At 46.6% G+C, this 15405-nt stretch overlaps 1 protein-coding gene across 1 annotated transcript; it reads left to right on the top strand.

Annotated features, from left to right (window-relative positions):
* Positions 1-1925: 1925 nt before the first annotated feature.
* On the top strand, positions 1926-13012 carry UBE2G2 (ubiquitin-conjugating enzyme E2G 2). The gene is made up of 5 exons (XM_010159764.1): positions 1926-2013; positions 2101-2146; positions 7534-7652; positions 10641-10781; positions 12688-13012. Exons 1-5 carry the CDS (start codon positions 1926-1928, stop codon positions 12798-12800), a joined length of 507 nt encoding a protein of 168 aa, XP_010158066.1. The 3' UTR covers positions 12801-13012.
* Positions 13013-15405: the final 2393 nt, after the last annotated feature.

The raw sequence follows: 15405 nt of genomic DNA, 5'->3' as shown, positions 1-15405 counted from the left end.
CCTGCCATTCCATCATAGTGACCCTATTTTGGAGGCTCTGGTAAGGCTGAAGCAGCTGATACGGTGTCCGCTACTGGTAGTTCATGCTGTGCGGTTCCCAAAAGCTTTGGTCCCGCTTTCCTTATGAATGGCCTCAGAGAAATCACAGGGTAGAATGTGACCATCCACGTGGAAAAGGGTTTTTTCCTTCTTCAGTGTCCACATACGGTAGCAGCCGCTCAGAGCTCACGTGACCCTGCGCTCCCCAGTTACCCCTTTGCCTGATCCTTGAGGATGGAGAGCTGAGCAAGGTGAAGTGGAGAATTGAACTTCCATCCTCGTGAAGACCCTTTGCTTGGTGGGGTTTGGCTCTTGCCCTGGTTGCCAGGGTTGCCAAGCTTTTCAAAGGAAATTGTGGGAAATATCAGAGGGATTTTCTTCTTGGAGAGAGCCACAAGGTGGAGCAAAATGATTCCAAGTGCTCCCGTGTTTGACATCTCCCTCTTTCTGTCTGAAAGCATCAACAAGAAAAGCTGTTAGAGACCCACTACCAAGCTGGAAAAACCTGCTCCTTAACGTCAGGATGTCGTGGGAAACCATAAGGCTGAGTTTCAATCTGCTGCTGTGCTTTGGAACTTCAGTGGGAGAGGTCTGCGCCCAAGTTAAAGGCAGGCCGGGTGGACTCGGGAGTTTTGCTGTCTGTCCTGTTGGCGTATCTCGTCAGACTTTCAAATCCGACAGTAACTTGGGTTTAAGACAAAAATCCTTGTGCTGCTTTGGCCAACACCACCCACACTTTTCACCTCTGGCCGAACAGAAATTAGGTCAAGTGTCTTACCGGTTTGTGACTTGCCGTATTCCCTGGGTCAGCGTGGGTGCTTTTTTCGTGCGTGGGAATGCGCCTGGCGTTTCCTGAGGCTGCATTTTGTGTGTTACAGGCCACTATTATTCCACAGGCCTTTGCTTAGAAAACAATCTTCTAGATAAGCAGCTCACAGCCCTTACTTAGGTTGGCCTAATTATGTCACCTCTGGTCTGACGCTCTCAGAGCGTCTTCTCCTGCCACTGATCCCACGGGCTGCCCCACGTGTTGCTCAGAGTGGTGGGTTCAGCTCCCCAGGGACTGCAGGCCCACTGGTTGCCTGTGCACGGCTGAACTTTGCCTCGCCAGCTGCTACTGCCCCGCAGGACTTTGGAAACCGGAACTTGATGGTCGTTGCACTAGATAGGAAGGAAACAGGTTGTTACTTTATGAGCACATGGAGTGCCGTCCTTCAGCAGCAGGCTTGAAATGAGGTATCGATGCTGAAGGCTGTTGTACAGACTGGGAATTGTGTGAGTTTCCTACAGATAGTCAGGATCGATGGATCCAGACTTGCCATGTGCAGCTGTGGCTGCTTTATTGCTGCTTCAATTTTTACTTGTGTTTTCCAGGCCACGCAGTCGGATTGAATTCAAGGAACAGAGCTGCTTGTCAAATCTCTGTTGCTTCCGCTTCTCCCATGTTTTGCGTCGTTCTGGGCTTTGTATTGAGATGCTGTCAAATCTGAAGTGGTGCAGAGAGGACACAGGAATACAACCCGTTTACTCTTCAGGCTGTTGAGTTTGTACCTGCACATACAGCAGTGCTCCAAGAAGGGAGTGTTTTCCACATTTCTCTTTCGCTGTGGAAAGAGATTTTTTTTCTTCCTTCTCAGTTTTAAATTGTTGCCCCTGGGAGGACTCGCTGGGAGCCTGAAAAAGCAAAAAATGCCAAATAATTTTGTCTAGAGAACTGTTTTGCATGAAGAAGTTAAATGGTCAGTGGTGAGGGCCTTCTGGATGTGGAGCTTTGCCCACTAAAGCATGGCCAGGAGATTCCTCTCATGGTGTCCTCAAGCTTTGCTCCAAGGGTGTTTGCTGGTGGGCCCTCTGTGCTAGCCTTGGCCACCCAAACACTAGCCAAAATGCTCGGGCTTGCAGGTCACGTTAACCTTCCTTGTCTTTTTGTTCTTACAGAGCTGACCCTGAACCCACCCGAAGGGATAGTAGCAGGTGAGGAGCTGGGCAGGGTTCGTGCACTGTGAAGCTGCAGCCTTGCATTCAGGCAGCACTAAGCCTTGCTTTGTTTTTTCTTAACAGGTCCTATGAATGAAGAGAACTTCTTTGAGTGGGAAGCTCTGATTATGTGAGTTAATAGTGTTCTGTGTCTGAAATCAGTGCTTGCACGCGACGATCAGCTTCTGGGAGAACGAGAATGTAAAAAGAAATAATAAAAATCGTATCAGTTCTGCGTAACATCGACCTTGCCCTGCCTTTGGCTGGAAAATTCTTTTCTGGTCAAACTGGGAATTACATTTGGAATTTAAGCAGTGTGACAGGCAGCGTTGAGGCTCATGTGTTCGTTTGTTGTAACAAGCCACGCTCAGTACATGTAACTTGCAAATTTGACAGGAGTCCCTATTTGGTGCTCCCTTGGGTATATGTTGTGTATACAAACCCTGTAGGAAATGAGGAATTGCTTGTAGGTCACACAGACCTGCTGGGAACATTACCTAACTGCACATCAGGACAGGTTTTGCTCATGTTTTAAGTAGAGCAAAACACACAGATTATCAGCGATAGGAGAAAAAAAATCAGTGTCTGAAATGAGTTTACTTACTATTCAGATTTTTTCTAGGAAAAAGGAAGGGGATTGAGCTGAGAAAGCATTCAAATTTAAAAAAAGGGATTGTTTTGAAATTTTTCACACTTCCTGAATCAGCTGGTGTTGTAAGGACGGGTGCAGTGGTTCCATGTAGAAACCTCTTCTGTTGGCGAAGAGCTCTGGTTGGTACCTGTTGTGTTTTGGGGGATGACAAAGACTTCTTCACAAAGCCTTATCCTCCCCCTCTTCTCCCAAACTGATGGGTACGTTGTTTGTAGCAAAACCTGCCGTGAAAATACGGTATCTTCTTGTCCAGCATCTTACAAGTGGCCCTCTCTCTTGCTTGTACTCTCTTGCCCTGGAATTAAAAGATGAAGAAGTTCCAAACTGCCAAGTCTTGCCTTGAAGCTGGTGGTCCATTGTTGGGGTAGATCCAGGCTCCGTATTTCGGGATTCCTTTAGCGAGCGTTAGTGATTTCCTTTCCTTCAGACAGGGCCAGGGGGTCCGGAGGAGGTGGGGGCAGCTGGCGGCAGCCGTGGCCCCGCTCACAGCCTGCCTGCTGTCCCCTTGCAGGTTGTCACTGCAACCACCAGTGCTGACTTAGGAGATTCTCAGTTCTGAGTGGGTGGCAGAATTTTCCTAGCTCAGTTTGCTTGGGGTTTGTTGTCTAGGGACAAAACCCAAGATTTTTGTCTCTTGGGATCAGGCACGCAACCAATACAAAAGCATCCCAAGCTGTGGCATATCGCTTACTCCACACGAGCTGGCCGAGTGGGTGACCCTACTTCATAGCAAGCCTGAGCCTCTGAGTTATTTTAGGCCTTGGTAAGTGGAGGTTTGGATTACCACTGCTTGTTTGGTGATTGATAGAAAGAGCTGGCAAATGCCTCTGCTTATGTGCAGCAGTTTATTGCATGATGAGCAGGTTGTACTTCCTGGTAGCTCCGTCCCCTGAAAATAAGCCTTTGGCATGGAAGTGGGTAATTTGTTGCCTGACACCAAAGATTTTGGCTGCAGTGTCCTACGCTTTCTCTTTTTGCAGGTGGGATAGCTGTCACTCTCCTGAGATGTGCGCTTTGTAACGTACCCAGTTTCAGTTCCGACAGCTGCGCGTTGGTTGGAGGGTAGAAATCCCAGAGGGTTTAATGCACTTCTTGGAATGTGGAATGAAATTCCTGCCTGTTGGTGCTTTCTCATAGCAGAGGTTGTGTGGTTGAGTAGAGCTTTCACGGGGGACACACAGAAGTACTTTTGGATTTGATTCATTACCTAGAAAATACCTTTTCTGCTGTTTCCCATAACAAACTCTTAAAGAACAGAGAAGCCGCTTGCAGACTTGAAAGCCCTTTAAAGTGCTGAGTGTTGAGCTTCTGGTCTTTGTCAGCACAAAACGAGGGGCGGAGGTGCTTTAATTTTGTTTCTGTATTGTGTGTGTGTCATAGTAAAATTATATTTTAAGATCTGCAAAATTCTGAAGCTGTGGTACAATAGAAACATGTTTACCCTAAACACGTTGGGTTGCTTTCATCTCTTTACGAAACTCTGTTAGTAGAGGTGTTTGCGTACCTTTGGAAAGCAAGCTAAATTACTTGTTTGTGTTTGTCTGTGATGATCTTCTCAAATGTGCTGTGTGAGAGTCTGGGAATGAAAGAAGTGCAGATGAGGAAATTAAAGTTGGCTCCAAATTTTTAGACAGATGAAGTGCAAAAGGTAAGTAAGTAGTGTAATAATGAAGAGAACAGGATACTCTTTATTTTTTAATTTCCCCCCCTTTGCTTCATTTATGTAAAGCTAGAGCACGTGTAATGGCAAGTAAATACTAAAAAAAAAAGAGTGAAGAGAGAAAAGACATGCCCATTTATGTATTAGTTCAGAGTGGGCTGGGTAATGTTACACGGATTGATTGATGGAAGAGCTTGGCTCGGAGATAAAACGATGCCTTGTAGAATAATCTGCATTTCCGGTGTTGTGCCCGCAGCAGCAGTGCTGGATAGGTGTTACACATACAAATGTTAAGGCTGTATTGACACGTCTGAAGGATAGAACAGCTCTTATGCTCCAAAGGGAGTGTAGTAGATTCAGAACTGAAAATACCACGTGGTCATCTTTCTGAGCAGCGGAGGTTTGGAGCCTGGCGTAAAACGTGCCCTTCTGGCCAGACACCGAGCGGTGGCTGAATTAGAGTATTTATGAGAGCCAAATCTTTGCAACAAGGTGACTTAATCGTGGTGATGAGTAGCCCCAGCATGTCAAGAGAGTTTACCACGATGCCGCTCAATGTCGTAGCGCTGTGTGGGGTCAGTCCTACAGTGACTGAATTTAACGTTTTGAGACCAAGTTTTCCTCTCTTCGGTTGGCATATACAGGTGTGTGTTGCCATAAAAGTTTATCCCCAAAAGACACACAAGCACATAATTGCTAAGAACTTCATGAGCCTAAAGATTGCTTGAAAACTAAACAGTATAAATTGAAGTCAACGTATGAAAAACCTGTCTAGAGAAGTAGTTAGAGCTATAATTAGGCTTATGACTTTCATGTAGCAAGGAATTCCCCTTTTTGGCATCTGATGACTCTGGGGTTTAGTCTGTTGTTTTCAGTGTATTTTTACAAATAACCCATTTACAAACGTACGTGAAGCTGTGATTACAGAATAATTGTCCGTGTTCGTGCACTTCTCCCTCCTGTTTTGGCAGACACCCGCCATCCTCTTCTTCCCCTTGCCTCCCTAGTAGCCAGCTCTTGGAATTCTTATGTTCATGCTGTCTCTCACACCACTGAACAGTCTGGTTTCTAGCAAGTCATTTAATGCCATATAATGACCGTAAGAGGACTGGTGTCCACTCCTCAGTGCTGCAGGGAGGTCTGTAGAGTAGCCCCACGTGCAGAAATAGGTGCGGAGACCACCAGCTTTGCAGGCCGTGAGAGTCTTAGGTGGAGCAGGTTCAGGACAAGGTTTTTCCTAGTTCCATGCCTCAAACACACGCAGAACGAGCGCCTTCTGCGTGCACAGGGTTAGCGATGGCAAGGGCTTTGTCTCTCTTGGGGTACGGGAGCTGCTTAAGGCAACGGGGCTGTTGGCTCAGTGCTCCCTGCTCGGTGGGACATGGTCTGGGTGTTCTTGGAGGAACCCTCACAAGTGCCGGGCAGTCTGGGCTTAGCTGGCACAGCAGCTCAGACGAGGTCATGGCGTGAGGCACGGAGGCTTTGGATGTGGTGTACTGCGAAATCTTTGCAGAGGAGGTGGTGTGATGGCAAAAGGTGCTGTGCTCTTTGCCTCGCTGGCCCTGCCAACGTCCTTTTTGAACTGAGTAGATGCTGTCAGGTTTAAACGTTGTGGCCCCCTGAGCGTTCTGTAGTTGCAAACGCTGTCTTGGATTAACTTTAATAATTTCTTTGAAGTTGATCCTGGCAGCAATGACTGGCTAAACCAAAAACATTTAGCTCACATCATACAGGGCCTAAAATGGAGCATGTTGGGTTAACATTTTTGACAGAAGAGCCCTTAAGGCTGTGTGTTTGCTCTCAAAACAGAACATAAGACACCCACCAGCTTTTCAATGCGTGTATGTACATACTCTTAGAAGTTCAACAATAAGCCTTTAAAATGCAGCTGGAATTAAAATGTTCATGAAAAAAAATGCATTCCGTTTACTCTCAGATGTGAATTGAATCCTGACTAAATTTAGGGAAACGGCCAGAAAGGGAACAAAATGGTTGAGATGGTTTAGCTTTCGTTCCTGCAGTGTGTCGGCACGTTTCTCTAACCTTGCCTGCCAGTGTCAGTGTTCAGGTTTTGGTCATGGAGTCTGTCGACCATCCACGTCTTTCAAATCCCAGAGTTTGAGAGTGAGCCTCCTAGGGCTTTAGGTTTTGCGGGTCTCAGTTTTCTGTTTCTGTAGGTTACCAATTGCAGTCCTAACTGTCAGGAGTCCTTCAACTTTTAGGTTCTTTCTGGCATGAAGAACACTGACTGGGGGGAGGAGGCATGAATATGTTCCTGAACCTTATTTCCCAGGCAGTATAACCCTTGTTTGAAGTGCTTTTTACTGAATACATGAGGTTTCCTTGGCTAATATTTCCAATGGGGAAGCTTGTTTCGTGCTCTTCCCAGTCAGGAGAGACCATGTTTATGTAATAGCTTCCAGATGGTTCATCAGATGTGAATAAATCATGTCTAATAAACTTTTTTTGCTCACCTTCCAAAACCATTTTCTGTAGGGAGGTAAAATAGTTGTCTTTACATTCTCAACCTGATTGCACTTTGAACTAGATGGCGAGCACAATAAGGAAGTGTTTCTACACGAACCCCGATGAAGCCATCTGGTCTCGGTGTGCACTCCCGGGAGCGCAGACTGAATACCTCAAGTCTCCAAAGAACCCTTCTTGTCCTATACCTAGCAATTATGGTCCCTGAGCGGTGTTTTTATTTTTACAGAGCACTGCTGTGTTTTTTTGCATCAGACAGCGATAAGCGTTTGTGTGGTTGTGCTCGATACTGGCAGTTTGAATCTCCGTAGGTTTTATAAATTATTTTGGAGCCACAGCATTTGACATCTCTGCCTGGTGCAGGATAACAGTATCTTCAAAGGCACAGGAGTCCCACACCTGCCTCTGCCTTCTCTTGACGTGCAGGCGCTCAAATCCTGGAACATGCCTTGGAGCCAGATACTCCAATTATAGCCAGACACACCCTGCTAATTAAGCAGTGTTGTGACCTTCCTAGTAATTTAGCGTGCAAGCTTTGATTTCCCTCTTCCCTCCTAAGCCCCATATTTGGATTTAAGCTTATGAGGTGTGGGGTAAGAGTGTGTTAACTCTTCATTTTCTGGGGAAGATGATATAACCCAAACCTCAAATGTGTCATAGACAAGAATTTGGGTGAAAGACTATTTAAAACTCTGGTGAATGGCTTTTTATCTGTTTCTAGGGGTCCCGAAGACACCTGTTTTGAGTATGGGGTTTTCCCTGCGATCCTGAGCTTTCCGCTTGACTACCCACTAAGTCCTCCGAAGATGAGGTTCACCTGCGAGATGTTCCATCCGAACAGTGAGTCTGATGCTGCAGGATGTGTGGGGGAGAGGGTTGCTTGTGCACCTTAAATCCAAACTTCTGCAGCAGGAGAGCTGACATCCTTACCGAGGGTGGTTCTCGCCCTTTCCAACCTCAAATATGCAGGAGTATTCAGCTGCTCAGCAACTTTGCTCTGTCTTAAGGTCTCTTTGTCCTGTTATTCCTCATCTACCTTTTGGTCATGAACGGTCCGATGAAGATTCCAACAGTTTAACCCCGTTTAAGATCATTCCAGGAATACCTGTGCCTATTGTGTAGGTCGTCTAAAGGTAAATCTCCTTTATATGATGTGAGATTCAGTGAATTAATGCAGACTCTTTCTAGTCTTGCTCTGTGGCTTGTATTTAAGTAGTTTGGTGTTATTTTAATGAGAGAAGATGTTTTCATATTCACCAAAGTGGGGATGCGGCTTTGTTAGGCAGTATGGCTTTTTCCCCACTCAGTCACAGGTTTAGTAACATTTCTGATGTGATCTTTCTGAAATAGAGTGCTCTGTCAAAGCAGATGACACATTTGCAGGCATTTAAGACTCCTGCTGGCCTTTCCTCTGCCATTCTGGTGGTGACAATATTATCCCGAGGCTTTTCAGTGGAAGTAATTGAAGTACCAAGTACAGATAACAAGTTTGAGCTTTGGACGGGTGAAAACCTTAAAGCCCTGTTTCACAGCATGGAGTGCTACTTTCTGGAATGTCAGCTTTGGCATTCCTTGTAAAATTGTTGCTTATGACGTGCTGAATCAACATGGATTTTGTCAAGATTGTTTGTCATCACCCAGATTTGATGGGCTGGGTCAGTGTTCGAGGCTATTAGGTCTCTGCTACCTGAGAGCACTAAAAGGAAAGCGCTGCCCTCCTGCCTACTGTTTCCTTTCCAGCTGAACTTCCTGCGCTTGCATCACACAAATCTTAATCTCAGATGGGAATCTATTTATTTCCTCCACTTAAAGGAATTTTGCAATTTCTTGATGTCCTTCTCTTCTTCCCTTCTCAAAGCATCACTGATGCAGATTCCGCCCATTTAATCCACACCTTTCTAGTCTCATATGGAAGATACCTGCATGTCACAGTGTAGAACTGTGCAATCGTGGTCGAGGCAGCGTAGCATCACCTCTGAAGCGCTGATGTCAGCAGCAGTGCAGCTTTGGCACCTGGAAGCAGTGTGGCTGCATCGGCACCTTGCTCCAGTCAGAGTAATTCAGTCAAACGTCTTGGCAGGACTGGTCTCGTGAGCAAATCCGTGTCCACACAGCACTCTGCAGCTCCAGTTGTGGCCTGGGCTGGAGGATGGCTGCTCACAGCTGCTTTGTGTGCAGCACAGCCAGGAGGAGCGGGGTGTGGAGCTGCACAGACCACCTGACTCTCGTGTTAGTGTGGCTCTACACATGGGTGCTTCCTCCGTGGGGTTGACTGGAACCCACTGGATGGTCAGCTGGGCGCTTTGAAATCCCATTGCTCTGGGTGATGTTAATCTCAAGTTGTGATCACCTGAAGTAGACACTTAAATCTTTCTTCTGGGGTGGGGTTGTGATGGTCTGGTTATGCCCGGAAAGGCTGTGGAAGTGGGTGGCTGTGCAGTGCTTTTTTGTGAGGAATTGCAAGGGGCATGTTTAAAAAGTGTTCCCTTATCTTTGCAGTTTGTGTTACGTACAGGGGGAACTGAGACACCGCAGAACTACCTTCTCTCAAAATAAAATTATGTTCTGGGCTGCTTTGGCAAAGAGAACTTCCGAGTAGCCATCAGTGGCAAGTCTTAATTAGCACTGAGTGACAAAGTGGGAAGAAGCGTACGTCTCCCTGGAATTGGCCTCTGCTGTCTTGAGCATGCCGCTGTGGTCCGGCTATTTAAATGAGGCACTGCTTAAAGGCATTGTAGAGTAACTTACAAGTGAAATACTGCCAGTGTGTTCCCAGCCTGCACGGAGAAGTGCTGATTCGGCACGTGCTGTTTTCATCTCTTCCAGCGACGGCTAGACCAGCGCCAGTCCCCAGTCTGGGGCTACAGGAGGGGATGTAAATACAAATCTTCCAGCACATTTATGTGGTGCAGGCTTGTGCAGACGTTAGCTGGGTGAATGGAAGGAACTGGAAGTGAGCACGACTGCTTCCAGCGGTCATTCCCTCTTTGTTTTCTCTTGTTTTCCTGGCAGTGGTGCAGGTTTGATCACCTGAGGAATAGAAGCACTGAAAATACTGGACTAAAGTCATTGTTCCTTGGGAGGCTGCAGAATTAGGCTGTGTTGCTAAAGCAGCGTTTCGAACTCCATTCTGTCTGTGTTACCTCTTCAACCTTTCTTTGGCCTCATTATCAAGTCAGTGTCTCTGAAGATGACTTGTGCTATTGCTTTTCTTATGCTAAAGGCGGAAGGGGAAGACGTCTGCATCCTTAATTGATAGGTTACCTTTCATGTGCTTTAATGCAGCTGAGCTTTAAGCAAAATTGCTTTTCTTCTAATATTCAAAATAAGATCAATTATATTGTTTATAACGTAACACTTTTCCCTCCTTACTGCAACAGAGCAAGTTTCCTGAATTCTTTTTATGATCATAGTCCAGTGGAGGATTCCAACGTGCATTCAGGGCTGTGTGACTGTTAACTTTGATTTAAGTAGGACTGGTTACCTTCTTGGAGCTGTGCCTGTGCATGAGTACTTGCCTTGTTCCACCAGAGTGTATCTCTTATTTTTTCCATGGAGCCAGTCGCTGGTTACGAAGTGACATGAGTGCTCCCAGCAGGTTTCTCTTGGCGAAGGGTGACCTGAGTTTGTTAGATTTGCTAAAAGAAAATGTTTGCTGGGTTTTTGTCTTTCAGATTTTGTGTTCTCTTGCCTTTGGAAGAGGAAATTTAAAACTGGGTTTAGCTTTAGTCATATGAAGGCCAAGGCAAATACTCAGCTGTGCTACAGAACTGGAGAGGCCAAGTGTTTACACTGACTAACAATCAATCCCCTCTGCTTCTTGTGCAGTTTACCCAGATGGGAGAGTTTGCATCTCTATTCTTCATGCTCCTGGGGATGATCCCATGGGATATGAGAGCAGCGCCGAGCGGTGGAGTCCCGTGCAGAGTGTGGAAAAGATCCTCTTGTCTGTTGTTAGCATGCTGGCAGGTAAGGACTGCTGTTTTATTAGCAGTAGCTCTGATAGCAGTTACCAACTTAGCTAGAGCTGCTTCTTGCTGTTTGAGTTGGCAAGTGAGAAAAGGACATTAAAAGCTGCTCAGCAGCAACCACAGTTCTTAAAGCCCTAGTATTTATTTACTAATAAACCAGTTTTCTGAAAAAATGGAAAAAAGAAGGCTGAATTCGTAAATGGGTGTTTCCAGCCCTGCGCGCGACTGCTCTGCTTTCCCCCCCAGTCAGCAGCAACCGAGCAGAGGGGGGTGGCCAGGTGAGGTCCAGAGGCTCGGCTCGTTCCCTGCTTCTGCACAAAACCTGTCTTTGTATTTGCTGTCATGTCTGTTCAGCTCCTGCAGGTCTTAAAGCTATTAATTACAGCCTGGGTTGGATTTGGCTTTAGCAGCTGAAGGGTTACCAGCCAGATCAAATCCGTACAGTGAACTGCAGTCTGTGGCCTCTGCGATTCATGAGCCAGCACCCCCCATTTCTGTTATTTGCCAGCCTGGGAATGTCCCCCATTCTGCCATCTCTGTTTCAGAGGAAGGCTTCTTGAGAAGAGGAGGGTGGGGTGAAAAACTTTCTGTGCAGCCTTTTAAATGGCTTTCCCTGAGTCCAGCAAGGGCTCTGGATCAGTTCTGCCATGTGCAGTTCCCTGAAAGATAAATCCTTGTCCACACGGTGTGCAGAGCCACTGAACTGCTCGAAAAGGGGTCCCTTAGAATTGGTTTTGAATTATAGTAGTTTTTAGAAGGTTTAGAAGCAGCAAAGTTGATCAAAGAGCAAGCAACAGATTCTTACATGGGACTGGTTTAGCTTCAGGGTAGTAACCTACTGTTGGGAAGCTCTGCAAACAGTACCGTGCTGGGCTTCCCGTGGCCTCCAAGAATTTGGTTTGTGGTGCAGCCTTACTGGTTAGTGTGGGAGTCACCTCGTCTCTCTCGTTCCTTGCCTGTGTGTCCTGTTTTCCCATGGCTTTTGGGGGAATTAGTCTAAACCAAGAAACTGCTCAGCTGCTTTCAGGCTGCTGGCAAACTCGGCTCTGGCTCTGCAGGTAGGCCCAAGCTTATCAAACTAGGTGACCTGCACATCTACTGCCTTTTAAGGGCAGACAGTCAGCATTCTGTTAAGAAAGACGTGAGCCCAAGGTGTCTGCCGTGGGCTAGGCTGGGGTGGATTCGGACTAGTGTGTGAAGCAAGATGGGTAGAGTATGTTCTGCCTGAGTGACTTGTGTGATCCCGTGACAGTGTCCCGCTGTGTGCTGACCACGAACCTGACGAATCCTGTGTCCCAGCTTACCTCTGTACAAAATGAAGTGTGGGAGTCACGGGGGCTTAATGTACTTTGTAAAGCGCTCTGAAATCCTTGGATGAAAGGCGTTGCAGAAATGAAAGCATTCTATGGGTTTCCTTGGTTTGTTTTGTTGGTTTTTAATAGAACAAGCCATCCCAAATTGTGACAGAGCCTGTTTGGGTGGCCTGGTCGGGAGGGCTTTGTGTCTGTGAAGCCGCAGAACCAGAAAAAACCCCCACATTTTGGAGGGAGCAGTGTGCAGTTTTAAAAACCCTTGGTGGCACTGGTGGTGCTGCATTGTGGTGTTCACGTGCGTGCTGGGCTCCACTGCTGAGAACACAAACAAAGTCTTGCTCCTCTGCCACTTGTTTCTTACCTAAACCCAGCCTTGCTGTGATGTTCTCTTGGGATCAGTTAAACGGGAACCATTCGGGAACCCAGCAGCTGCTGTTGGGTTTTCTGTAGGAGTGGTTCTGTAGTCCCGAGCAGGGGAAATGTGCCAGAGCCCGATGGAAGTGGCATTACTGAAAAAGCGAGAGGGTTTTGCTCCATTGCCTGCCTCCATTGCCTGCCTGCCCACTTATCCTTCAGCCTTTCTCGTTTCAGAGCCAAATGATGAAAGTGGAGCCAACGTAGATGCCTCCAAGATGTGGCGGGAAGACAGAGAACAGTTTAACAAAATTGCCAAGCAGATTGTGCAGAAGTCACTTGGACTTTAAGCTCACAAAGACACTGAAGTGTTTTCTATTTCTCTCCACCTGACAAACGAGCAGTGCTCAGTGCTGGTACCAAAAAGGAAAACTTTGCAAAACTATCGGCCTAGTTCTTCTTATCATTCATTATTTATTTACCATCTCTTTTCTTCTTCTACTGCTCCAGAGAAGCCTCTAGATCACTCACTAAATTGTGTGGAAAAGGGACTTGATACTAGGGAAAAACACAAAGACAATGCTGTTTCAAAGGCTGCTTGTTGCTACCTCACTTCACGGGATGGAAATCTTGGAGACTTCCCAAACTGCAGCCCGCTTTCACCAATCTGCCGTTGGAGAACAGAGCTGGTTTGGATCACCTGCTGGAAGAACTAGCTGTGTGGTTTTACAGGTAGTGTCGCATCTGGAGCGCCGCTAGACAGGGAATAGTCTATCCATTTTATGACAGTCGCTAAGTTAAGGACAGCATTGGTAGCCAGAACTGATTTGAAGGGTGTATTAGCAGGAGAGGCTATAAAACGAGGTGATAGGACGCATTAGCAAAGGAAGGGATTGTGCAGGGTGAAACTTTCGGAGAAGATCCAGGGAGTTACCAGGGGCTGGCTGGGGGTCTAGAAGGGGCTGGTGTTCCCATGTAACACTGTGAGATTGTATTGAGCCTTTGAGTCAGTGTTTGCTCACAAGAAATCCCAAGAGCTGCTTTCTTACTCCTTAAAGACAGCCAGCTGTAAACTTTACGTTCAGATAAAGGTGCATGACATGAAGGATTCTTAAACGCCATGGTTGGGCTCATCATGGGCGAGGTAGGTCATCGGCAGCCTGAAAATCCAGGGAGGGTATGTCCACTCCACTGGGCGTGTGAAACGTCTCTGCGCCGATGCCAGCTCCTCTTCTGTTGACGTGTGGGCTGAGAGGATCAGGCAGGCCTTTGCCATTGCAGCCCAGGTACCCGATTTTCCAGTGAATGAGTGAAGACGAACGTGATGAATTTAGTAAAATGAACCGGAACGCTTCTTTATGCTGACTGCTCTCGTGTATTTAAATTTGCCTCGGAGAAGACACCGACTGTGTTTTCTAGAGGATGGTACGACACGTGTTGAGAACTGCAGAGTATTGTAGCCGACGCCGGTATGGAGGGTGTGGGAAGTACCAGCTGCAGCGACGAGTTTGTGAAGCTGCGCAGGGACCGCTGGTGACCTTTGTGCTTTGCAAGCGAATCTCTCGTGTGGGTCCAAACCTTCTCCAGTTTACTACAAGCAATAACATGCCCGTTGATAGCACATGGAATCAGATTTTGTCGGCAGCTTTAAACGGACTAAATTTGAGAAGGGCTTTTTTTTTTTTTTTCCTGTGGAAAGGAGCAGGAAGTTTTCCTGTGAAGTTGCACGGTGGAGAAAGCTTTATGGAGGTGATTCTATGCATGTGCATGTGTACAACTCGTCAGTATTTACGTCTTGCTGTCCGTGCTGCATATTCACGTGCTGCAGTATGCCATCGTTCTGCACCTCTGAAGTGTTGGTATTGCTACAACTTGCTGATTTTTACCTCCTTGTAGAAGTAATTCTTGCTTTGGTGTGAGGGTGGGAGGGGAACCTGACATAGTTTGGGAGCAGAGATGATGAAATAGTGTTGTACCTATGTAGTATTTCAAGGCATACAGGAAAATGTAGCACTTATATGCAAACTGGGAGCATTCTTTTTGAATTGTAGTAGCTGGAGCGTTACTCCTGGGAGTACCGCAGCCGTTTTTGGAAACCGCTGGAGAGCTGCAAGTGCCACGTGGGCAACGATGGGGTCAGCAGACGTGGCAAAAGCGGGCTTTTTTAAAGTGAGGAGTATTTTATTCATGTGTGCTCACTCGTTACCTTTATTTTATGGTGGGATTTAGTCTGTATACTGAAAATAAAGTGATTATATTTTCTCCTTTCATAGATGGATGCAGTTGTGTTGTGGTGGGTGAATAATTTGGCTCAACTAATTGGCTTGATTTAGAATTCAGGTGCTTTGGGCCTTGTAAGTAATACTTATTTGGCTTGAGTAGAAGATTTCTGTATGGGCAACCAAGAGGTCAAGAGTGTCCAATTCTGACTTGGTACAAAGGTGTCGAAGGGTTTATTCTAACTCAGTTACAACACAGGGGATGCCTTGGAGGAGAGGGAGAGTTGACGTAGTTGCTTGGGCTTTCCAGGCAAGTTTCTTGTCTCTAATGATGGCAATGACTTGATAATTCAAAGAAAACTACAAAAAATTGGACAGCCATTGGGTGTGATGCAGTTTGCTTCTTACAAAGGTCTTGTTAAGATCCGTGTGTCTGGCCTAGAAAGGTCTTGCTGTGGCAACAGGTGAGTTGGAAGTTTTAATACGTCGTTGAAAGTTTGCTGGTATTGGCTCTTGGATTTGAGAAGGATGGTTAGGTGTCCTGTTCCTATAGAGAATTTCCATAGTCCCCCTGTCTCCGTTGCTGAGAATTGAAATCATGTAAGTGACTGGCATGCAGCGGCCTTGCTGACTCAGGGGTTTCAGGCCACCCGGTGAACATGTATACCAGGCAGGCTTGCAGGGGATAAAACGTAAGCAGAAGTCCACCTCAGAGGACTAAAACGTGCCTTGTCGG

This window comes from Eurypyga helias, unplaced genomic scaffold, assembly GCF_000690775.1.
Source record: "Eurypyga helias isolate BGI_N326 unplaced genomic scaffold, ASM69077v1 scaffold22829, whole genome shotgun sequence".
NCBI classification, from domain to species: domain Eukaryota; kingdom Metazoa; phylum Chordata; class Aves; order Eurypygiformes; family Eurypygidae; genus Eurypyga; species Eurypyga helias.
The sequence above is the reverse complement of the archived record's forward strand: the minus strand, read 5'-3'. Positions and strand labels throughout refer to the sequence as shown.